At 61.1% G+C, this 9,959-nt stretch overlaps 1 protein-coding gene across 1 annotated transcript in view; it reads left to right on the top strand.

The window, feature by feature from the left end:
- Nucleotides 1-9,959, top strand: part of ADGRB2 (adhesion G protein-coupled receptor B2) — a 32,602-nt gene that overhangs the window by 12,751 nt on the left and 9,892 nt on the right. Inside the window, exons 3-17 of the mRNA XM_024766810.1 lie at nucleotides 2,857-2,940; nucleotides 3,195-3,359; nucleotides 4,570-4,734; nucleotides 5,340-5,504; nucleotides 5,587-5,754; nucleotides 5,829-5,930; nucleotides 6,090-6,196; nucleotides 7,018-7,212; nucleotides 7,386-7,454; nucleotides 7,532-7,640; nucleotides 7,963-8,293; nucleotides 8,659-8,764; nucleotides 8,960-9,003; nucleotides 9,279-9,405; nucleotides 9,864-9,959. The exon at nucleotides 9,864-9,959 is cut by the window's right edge and continues 4 nt beyond it. Of these exons, the coding sequence (XP_024622578.1) occupies nucleotides 2,857-2,940; nucleotides 3,195-3,359; nucleotides 4,570-4,734; nucleotides 5,340-5,504; nucleotides 5,587-5,754; nucleotides 5,829-5,930; nucleotides 6,090-6,196; nucleotides 7,018-7,212; nucleotides 7,386-7,454; nucleotides 7,532-7,640; nucleotides 7,963-8,293; nucleotides 8,659-8,764; nucleotides 8,960-9,003; nucleotides 9,279-9,405; nucleotides 9,864-9,959 (2,033 nt within the window). The remainder of the gene's footprint in view (nucleotides 1-2,856; nucleotides 2,941-3,194; nucleotides 3,360-4,569; nucleotides 4,735-5,339; nucleotides 5,505-5,586; nucleotides 5,755-5,828; nucleotides 5,931-6,089; nucleotides 6,197-7,017; nucleotides 7,213-7,385; nucleotides 7,455-7,531; nucleotides 7,641-7,962; nucleotides 8,294-8,658; nucleotides 8,765-8,959; nucleotides 9,004-9,278; nucleotides 9,406-9,863) is intronic.

Genomic DNA, 9,959 nt, shown 5'->3' with positions numbered 1-9,959 from the left:
CCATCAGGCGACCTGTCCAGGAGGCAGGAAGCTATACGGGAGTGAAGCACAGGTTCGGTGGGTGGCGCAACGACTTCGGAGCAGCCATTCAGAGGGGGTTAATGAAGCCTGGTGGGGGGCGGTGTTGTCCTGTGAAAACAGGACAAAGTGTGGATGCCAGACGTGGGAAGCAGCAGGAAAACAGACAGGCCAAAGAGGCAGGGCAGAGGTAGCAGGAAGCCAGGCGAGTCAGGGAGGGGAGTGTTTCAGGGCTGGAGAGTCAGCAGGGCGAAATGCTGCCAAGGGCTGGGGCAGGATGAGGCCTGCAAAGCCCATAGGATTTAGCAACAAGGAGGGCACTGATGACTCTGTCAAGAACGGTTTCAGCAGAAGATGTGGTCAGAAGCCAGACTGCAGTGGATTTACCAGGCAAGGTGACATCTGAGCCAGGATGTGAGTGGCAGGTGAGAAACTGGAGTGCCATCTGTGGACTACTCATTGATGGTGAAGAGTAGCCGAGGGCAGTAGCCAGAGAAGGCAGGAGGGTCAGAGGAGGGCCCCTCTGAGAATGGAAAGGGCCTAGATCTGTTCCCAGGCTGCCTCGCGGAGAATGTTGACGAAATGCTGATGAGAGGGGATGATGGGTGGAGCCCTCCGGAGAAGGTAGGCGGGAGGAATAGAAGGCGGCACTGGGATGAGGGGCTGGTCTTTGTGAAGAGAAGGGCTTCAGGAAAGTTGGGAGTTGGAGGGGTGAGGCAAGAAGTCGGGGTGGGTGGGGGGTCCCGTGTCATAGCTTCTGCTTTCTCTGTAAAGGAGCTTGTTGCAGAGGGAGTGGGCGGAGATGGGCTTGAGCAGAGAGGTCAAGGTCTGGCACAGCCCGCCGAGGCGGGGGACGGGGAAGGCAGGGAGCCCTGCTCGGCCATCGGATGTGCATCCCTGAATCTGTCGTGGCAGTTGGCACAGCTGTAGATTTCTTTAGCAGCCTGGGGGTGGGCGTGGAGAAGGCGGTTTGTCACAGTCTCCAGGGCTGGGGAGTGGCTGAGCGGGTGTGGTGGAGAGGCTGGGTGAGGGGATTCGGGAGCTGCCAGGCATGGTTCCAGCACCTTCTCTGTGGTCTTGATAGAGGCAGGGCCCAAAGTGAGGCCAGGAGCCATGGCAGATGCTGTTCAGAGGGAGGAGGCCCAGGGGGCTGAGGGGTGGTGGCACGTGAGGGTGCTGAAGGGGTGGAGGTGTTGAGGGAAGGGAAGATGGTGAAAATAAACCAGATGGTTGCTGCCTTCTGAGCACTCCCCATGTCCAAGCAGGGTGCTGAGGGCTTCGTGATCTCCTGTCAGGAAGTCCTGAGGTCAGCCCTCAGGGTAGGGGGTATTCTGAGTATCGTTCTACAGAGGTCAGAAAACAGGGTCAGAGAGGCAAAGACACTTGCCCACGGTCACACAGCTGGTCAGTGTCCACGCCCCAGTTGGGACCGGGGTTGCCTGACTCTGAAGGTGTCCTGTGGGGTGGGGAGATGCAGGTTTCAGAGATGGTGGAGCAGTTTCGGGGATGATGAAGACCAGGTCCTGGGACTGGTGGCTGAAATGGAGGGAAGGGCCCGGGAGTGGATGAGACCAGAGGCTGGGCTGAGTGGCAGCTCAGGGCCCTGTGGACAGCAGGTTTGCTCAGAGTGGCCACTCTTCATGCCTGGTGAGGAAGAGCTTTCTCTCAGACGCAGAGCCTGGACTGGGCGGCAGAGGGCAGGAAGAGTACAGCCTTCTTGGGTTCCATCCAACACAGAGTGCCTGTTCGGTGCTGACCTGGTGTTCAGAAATAGGAGAGGGCCTGGGAGTAGGGGAGAGGAATACCTTCTAGTCTGGGGACAGCGTAGGCTGAGCCCTGTCCCAAAATACTGTTCCGATCCCACCTGCCCAGCAGCCTCTACGTGAGCTGGGTCTTTCTCCCCCGTACTCACGTCTGCCACCATCCCTGCTACCCAGCCTGTGGGAGAGGGCCTGATGAGCTCACGTCTGAGCAGGAGGGCCTGGCTTTGGAGAATGGGAGCTCCCAGCCTCTCCTCCAGGGCTGGCAGTGCTTCCAAGGCCTAGACCAGACACAGAAATCGGGCAGCCAAGAGCCCGGTGAGGCGGGGGCCGAGGCAGCAGCAGCAGATCCCAGAGAGCCTGCTGCTCGCTGGCCGCAGGGCGGGGGGGAGTAGGGTCTGCTGGATGGAGGCACCTGCCCCAGGCCCTTAGGTCTCAGAGGAGCGGCCTTCTGACCTGTGCCTCCAGGTCACAGTCCAGCGCTGCTTGGGGAGCAGAATCTGGGCCCCAGGCCCAGCCCCTGGCTTGGCATGAATCGTGTCCCAGAGGCAAGCTTACGGAGTGGTCACAACTGCTCACCTTGGCTGTTTGTCTGCCTTAGGGTCAGCCCTGTGAGGGGAAAGAGACTGGACTTGAGGCTTTCCAAGCTGTGTGATCTTGGACAAGTCACTTCCCCTCTCTCGGCCTCAGTTTTCTCATCTTTAAACGGAGGTGATGGTCCCTACTTCCCAGGGGAGGGTTAAGGAGATAGGTAGGGACAGCACTTGGCACAGAAGCCTCCCAGAGCTCAGTAATATGAGCGGCCACTCCTCTCCAGTCTCCCCCAGTTTGGCTGAGGCAGGAGGAAAAGACAGTCGTGAGGCTGTAGGCAAGCCCTGCGTGGCCTTCTGAGCCTCAGTTTCCTTATCTGTAAAATGGTGTTGGTGGGGCAGGGGGCAGGACGTGATGCTCTTTCAGCGTTGCCTGCAGTTGGTTCCAGACCCTCTGGCTGAGGGTGAGCAAGGCTGCCCTCTCTGTGCCACCCTGGCGGGACTGAGCTGGCCTCTGCTGAGCCCCTGCCACAACCTCCGTTTTCCAGGTGAGGAGCCGGAAGAGGAACCGAAGGTGAAAACCCAGTGGCCAAGGTCTGCAGATGAGCCTGGGCTGTACATGGCGCAGACAGGTAACTCGGGCCCGCCTCCCTTCCTCTGCGGCGGGGGCCCGACTCTGTGGCGTCTGGTGGCATGTGTGCTTGGCGTGTGCCTGTCTATGTCTATGTCCTGGAGCTCAGTCGTGTCTCTCTGCCATGCGAGGCCTGTGGGCAGGGCTGGATTGCCTCCTGAAGAGCCTGTCACTTGGGGTCAGGGTAGGAGGATTCCTATGAGACTGAGTGCTTGGGAGATGCCCCCTGCCGCCGACCCTGTCCCTCTCTCGTAGGCGACCCAGCGGCTGAGGAGTGGTCCCCGTGGAGCGTGTGTTCCCTGACGTGTGGGCAGGGCCTGCAGGTGCGGACCCGCTCCTGCGTGTCCTCCCCCTATGGGACCCTGTGCAGCGGGCCCCTGCGGGAGACCCGGCCCTGCAACAATTCAGCCACCTGCCCAGGTATGCCCGTCCTCCCCGCCCAGTCTGCCTGCAGGGTCGGGTCCTGCCTGGGACTCGGGCAAGTTCATCTTCCAAAGATGGTTGGTTGCCTCTTCCTTTCATTCAGCAAACTTGACTGTCCCCCCAACCCCCACACCGGGCCCAGCCCCACACAGGGCATCAGGGACACAGATGAATCAGACCAAGGCCCGCACCAGCAGGCTTGGTTCTGGGCACATCACTCCCCTGATGCCTACGTCCTGGTAATCAAGGCTTGTCTTTTTACCCTCACCGCCTTCCGTGTTCCCTGTGCTCTGGCCACACCGGCACCTCTTGCACTTTCCCACCGCCCTGCACTTGCCTATTCTCATCCTATCCCCTCCACCTCTACCTTGGCTATTAAAATTCAGCCTGTCCTTCAAGATCTAAAAGAAATGCCACTTAAAAAAAAAAAATGAAGCTCTCTCTGACCTTCCCCTCCCTCCTCTGACTCCCTATCCCACTCCCCAGGGAGCCTCCCCTAGACCCTGAAGCCTTCCTCAGTTCAGCATGGAGCTGTTGAAAATGTGCATGTGCCCGTGGGGACAGCCTGTCGGTCAGGAGGGGCTCGGCAGCTTCAGCGGGTCCTGCCCCTTGCGCCTGAGGGAGCCAAGTGGTGCCTAGGCCAGATCAGCTCCTGGCTGGGAACTTAAAGTAGGGCTGCCTGGGAAGGGGTCTTGGCAACTGGGGGTGTGCCAGGAGCTTGCAAAGGGGTGGGGCAAAGCCGTGTTCCAATGTGAGCTTTTTGTGTCAGTGTCTATGTGGAGGGTCGTGTCTATTTGTGTGTCCCTGCGCTTGGGGTGGGGAGGGGCATTCTCTTGCCCCAGGCCTGCCATGTTGGATTCTTGCTCTGGATCTGGGGTGGGGAGGGATGGGGATGGGGTAAGGTGGGGTAGATATTGAGCCCTTTCCTGGACTTTACTGTGCCCCCAGGAGAGGAGGACCCCTGGCTCCCCTCCTGGGTTGATTGTAGTCTCCCTGTCCGGGTGTCCACAGGCAGTGTCCTGTGTGAGTTGGGACTAGAAGTCTGTGTCTTCCACATCCCCCCACCCCCAAAGGGCGGAATCCTGGGGCCCAGGGAAGAGCCAATGAGGAGCGGTGGCAGAGCTGCCAGAGCTCCTGATTGGTGGGCGGGTGGGCAGTGGGCGGGGCCAAGGTGCCGCCCAGCCACCGGCCACGTGCTTCCTTGCAGTGCACGGCGTGTGGGAGGAGTGGGGGTCCTGGAGCCTGTGCTCCCGCAGCTGCGGGCGGGGGTCCCGGAGCCGGATGCGGACCTGCGTGCCCCCCCAGCACGGCGGCAAGGCCTGCGAGGGTCCCGAGCTGCAGACTAAGCTCTGCAGTATGGCCGCCTGCCCGGGTCAGTAGCACCCGTGGGCTTTCAGGCGGGCGCTGCCCAGCCGGGGTGGGGGTCGGGAAAGGGGAGGAAGTCAGGTCCAGTGCCCTGCCCCTGGGGGAACCCCAGTGAACTTTGACCAAGCATGGGGAGACTGGCAAAGTCTACCTGCCAGCGTGGGAGGTGACCTGGCCCAGCCTACTTGGAGTTGGCACCCTGTGATTCCATCTAAAGGGGGCTGCTCGCCAGTGCCCCTTCCCCTGAGCCCTGGACTACCCTTGTTGTTCATAGCACTTTGGTGCTCATGGCCAGCTGGGCTGTGAGGGGACACAAAGCTGGGCTTACATGTGGGCAAAGATCAGAAGGTGGCCTGGGGCCCGTTTCCCTAGCCAGAAGAGAGCTATTGCCTCAGTGCTGAGTGGAGAGGAGTCCTGTGTTCCTGGAGCTGGTGGCAGGCAGGCAGGCCCAGGCCCAGGCACCACCAGCTCCCTCCAGCCCCACTTCCTCCACCCCTCTCCAGTGGGTCTGGCCTTATTCAAATCTGAATGCCATCTCCCTGCGGTGCTCTGCCCTGACGCATCCCCACACCCTTGCTCAACAGCCAACCCTGCTTGTGTCTCCCCATGCAGTGGAAGGCCAGTGGCTAGAATGGGGTCCCTGGGGCCCGTGCTCCATGTCCTGTGCCAATGGGACCCAGCAGCGCAGCCGGAAGTGCAGCGTGGCGGGCCCAGCCTGGGCCACGTGTACCGGGGCCCTCACTGACACCCGGGAGTGCGGCAACCTTGAGTGCCCGGGTGAGTGCGTGGCACAGGGGCGGCAGGTGGCGGCCCTGGCCCAGGGGGCGCCTGGGGCCACTCACGCCCCCCATCTCTGCAGCCACAGACGGCAAGTGGGGGCCGTGGAACGCGTGGAGCCTGTGCTCCAAGACATGTGACACAGGCTGGCAGCGCCGTTTCCGCATGTGCCAGGCCACAGGCTCTCAGGGATACCCCTGCGAGGGCACCGGAGAGGAGGTGAAGCCCTGCAGTGAGAAGAGGTGTCCAGGTATTGCCCGCTGGACCCTGGGGCTTTGGGGGCAAGTGCCTGGGCCTGGCTGAGCCCCTCCGCTGTACCAACAGCCTTCCATGAGATGTGCAGGGACGAGTACGTGATGCTGATGATGTGGAAGAAGGCGGCTGCTGGAGAGATCATCTACAACAAGTGCCCCCCCAACGCCTCAGGTAAGGGGCGGGTGGCTCTCGCTGCACGCCTCCCACACCCACCATTCTTGCCGCTCCCTTCCGGGCCCCCAGCCTCTTTGAGCCTCCATCCTGAGGTGTGGAGTGAAGTGGGTGAGAGCTCGGCCCCCACACCCAACCCTCTGTCCTGTCCCCCTGCAGGGTCTGCCAGCCGCCGCTGTCTCCTCAGTGCCCAGGGCGTGGCCTACTGGGGGCTGCCCAGCTTTGCCCGCTGCATCTCCCACGAGTACCGCTACCTGTATCTGTCGGTGAGTGCACCCTGCTGGGCTGGGGCGGCACAGGATCTGTCCCAGACTCTGGGGGGCGTGGAGGGAACTCGATTCTTGCTCGTGCCCATGTGCCTTGGCGTACGTACGATGTGCCCACTTCTGCCTGGCTGTGCCTCCCCTTGTCTGACAAACTCCTACTCATCCCTCAAGGCCTGATTCTCAGATGTCTTCCCTTATCCCCAGTGCCTCCCCCTGTGCTCCTACAGCCCCCTGAGCTTCTCAGTCATTAGGTGTTACGAGTGCTCATCACAATGTCTGTGTCCTGTGAGACTGGGAGCTCCTTGAAGGCAGGGACAAAGTTGAAATTATTTTTATGTCCCCAGTGCCCAGCCCAGGGCCCGCCATGGGGTAAGAATGTTGTTAGCGAGCGTGGCCTGTGTGTACTCGTCTGACTGTAACCGGTATTTGTTGTGTTTGTGCTTGGAGCTCGTATTTGAGAGAGAGAGAGAGAGAGAGAGAGAGAGAGAGAGAGAGAGAGAGAGCGAATTACACTCCAGCCTGTGATGGCCTCTTTGGATTAGGGAGGTGCCTTGTCCCTCAACTGTGCTTATCGTCTTTTATATGTATATCTGAGTTCCTTCTTTCTTTTGCTGTTACTATTTCAGTCTTTACGTATCTTTGAGGATTCTCTCTCTTTATGGGTCTCTTTCTTAGACTCTGTCTCCCCATGATCTCTTTGAGCATCTCTATCTGACCCTTCCCCTCTGGATGCAAGTGGTGGGTGGACTGGAGTGGGATGGGCCAGGGGCGGGTCCCAGCTCTTGACACTCTGGTGACAGCAGCCTACCTGTCACTGGCAGCTTCGGGAGCACCTGGCCAAGGGGCAGCGCATGCTGGCGGGCGAGGGCATGTCACAAGTGGTGCGGAGCCTGCAGGAGCTGCTGGCCCGGCGCACCTACTACAGTGGGGACCTGCTTTTCTCCGTGGACATTCTGAGGAATGTCACTGACACCTTCAAGAGAGCCACCTATGTGCCCTCGGCTGATGACGTGCAGGTACCCTCTACCCTGTCAAGAGGAAGGAGGGCCGAAGGTTCAGAAGCCCTAGATTGAAGGGGGAGGCCGGGCCCCTATAGCAGAGTCTGTGGGGGGGTGGCAGGTATGGCTGTGGCGGGGAAGCTACTCTCCCTGGGGCTGGGACCTCCCAACACCCACTGCTCTCTCCCCAGCGCTTCTTCCAGGTGGTGAGCTTCATGGTGGATGCAGAGAACAAGGACAAGTGGGATGATGCTCAGCAGGTAAGGGGCTGGGCTTCCAGGCTTGTTCCCCCATGGCCCACCCCTGCCTTGGTCCCTTACGCCCTGTCTGTCCCCAGGTGTCCCCTGGCTCTGTGCACCTGCTCCGGGTCGTGGAGGACTTCATTCACCTGGTGGGCGATGCTCTCAAGGCCTTTCAGAGCTCTCTGATTGTCACAGATAACCTGGGTACAAGGAGGCAGGCAGGGGAGGGGGTGCTGGATGTGGCCAAACCCAGGACGCCCTGGGGGAGGGATGGTTTCTGAGGGGGCTTTTCCTATCTTCCTCTCTTTCTCTGGGCCCTGCCTTTCCCTCGTTTAACCCCTTATTTGTATCTCGGTCTCCACGTTTCTTCCCATGCTCCGTCTCTTTGTTGTTTCTTTGTATACATGTCTGCCTCTTTGTACCAACCTTGGTGTCTGCATCTGCCTTCCTGCTGTCTGTCTCCCCCACATTCATCTCTTCCTCTGTGACCTTCCCCTCTGTTTCTGTCTCTGTCTGTCCTCTGCAGTGATCAGCATTCAGCGAGAGCCCGTCTCGGCTGTGTCCAGCGACATCACGTTCCCCATGCGCGGCCGCCGGGGCATGAAGGACTGGGTGCGGTACTCAGAGGACCGCCTCTTCCTACCCAAGGAGGTGCTCAGCCTCTCCTCCCCAGGGAAGCCGGCCGCATTCGGGACAGCAGGCAGCCTTGGCAGGGGGAGAGGCCCAGGAACTGTGCCCCCTGGCCCAGGCCACTCCCACCAGCGCCTCCTCCCAGCAGACCCTGAGGAGTCCTCCTCCTACTTTGTGATTGGTGCTGTGCTCTACCGCACCCTCGGCCTCATCCTGCCGCCCCCCAGGTGAGTCCCTGGGAGGGGTGGATGGGACTGCTGTGGATCCAGGGAGACCCAGGTAAGGGAAGGAGGGCTGAGCCCATGCTGGCCACAGAGAGATCCATTTGCAGCCTCAGGGACCCCTCGCCTGGCTCTGGACACAGGTGCTTCTCCAAGACATCCATGCAGCTCCCAGAGGCTTCAGAGGGGGTGCAGGGGGTGCTGGACTGAGCTCTAGACCTCACCCAAAGTCCTGGGCCCCACTGAACTCTAGGCCTTCCCCTGGCCTTGGCACCATGGTAGCCTCCTGCCCTCGATCCAAAGCACCTTCAGGGTTCCTGACTTGGTCTGGGCACCTGCTGGCAGGAGCTGACCTCAGCATCTGCCCCCAGGCCCCCGCTGGCCGTCACATCCAGGGTGATGACAGTGACTGTGAGGCCCCCCACCCAGCCACTAGCTGAGCCCCTCATCACCGTGGAGCTCTCCTACATCATCAACGTGAGTGGGGCCCTGGGCAGGGACCCTGGGTATGCCCCAGCCAGGGCAGTCAAAGGCTTGTCTGATGGGGAGGTGGTCTGCCTTGATGGCAGGCTGATAGCCGCTGACCTGTGTGGGGCCTGCCATGGCAGGATGGGGGTGGTCATGGGTGGGCAGCTTCCCACCCACGCTGCACTTAGGTCTTCTGCTCCGCAGGGCACCACGGATCCCCACTGTGCCAGCTGGGACTACTCCAGAGCGTGAGTTGGGCAGGGGCTCTGTGTGGGGAAGGCTGCAGCCCTGGGACTCCTCCCTCATGAGGGGATGTCCTGCCTGGAAGGCCAGAGGGAGGGTGCCTTGGCACCATCCTTGGCCTAAGGGATCAAGGGCAAACCCTGTGGCTCCCGCTGCCTGCCTGCCTGCCTCTTGGATGTGGCCTTGCTCTGGGTTTCACCTGTCCTTGGGCAGTGGCCAGCACTGGGGGTGGGGCCGTGGAGCTGGGCTGGGGCTCATTCCACCTCTTCCTCCACCCAAGAGATGCCAGCTCAGGGGACTGGGACACTGAGAGCTGCCAGACCCTGGAGACCCAGGCAGCCCACACTCGCTGCCAGTGCCAGCACCTGTCCACCTTTGCTGTGCTGGCCCAGCCGCCCAGGGACCTGGTGAGTGGGAGGGAAGTGCCTGGGCTGGGCCGGAGAAGAGGCTCCTGGGTGCCAGTGGCCATCTGTGACAATGCTGGCGGGGATCTGGGTGATCCCACGTGGCGTTTGCGTGGGTGTACTTGTGGGATTGCACGTGGAAGTCTGTGCCCCTGGGATGGTGCTCACAGCGATGCCACGTGCCCAGGGGTGTGTGGCGGTGGGTGATTGCATGTGTATACACACACACGTGTGTCTGGTTGTGTGTGGAAGAGTGCGGGTGACAGCATAAATACACGTCCACGTACGTGACTGGGTCTGCTCTGTGCACGTGTGGAGGCAGTGGTGAGTCCCCTTATGTGTGTGGGTGTGACACAGGTGCAGGTGCCAGTCTGTCCTAGACAGGAGGTGGGGAGGGCGATGGCACCCCTGTAGCTGCCCTCTCCCAGTGACCCATCTGACGGTCTGCCCCTCTGCCCCAGACCCTGGAGCTGGCAGGCTCCCCCTCGGTCCCCCTTGTGATCGGCTGTGCTGTGTCCTGCATGGCACTGCTCACCCTCCTTGCCATCTATGCCGCC

Source organism: Neophocaena asiaeorientalis, unplaced genomic scaffold (genome assembly GCF_003031525.2).
Source record: "Neophocaena asiaeorientalis asiaeorientalis breed wild unplaced genomic scaffold, Neophocaena_asiaeorientalis_V1.1 scaffold79, whole genome shotgun sequence".
NCBI lineage: Eukaryota > Metazoa > Chordata > Mammalia > Artiodactyla > Phocoenidae > Neophocaena > Neophocaena asiaeorientalis.
The sequence above is the reverse complement of the archived record's forward strand: the minus strand, read 5'-3'. Positions and strand labels throughout refer to the sequence as shown.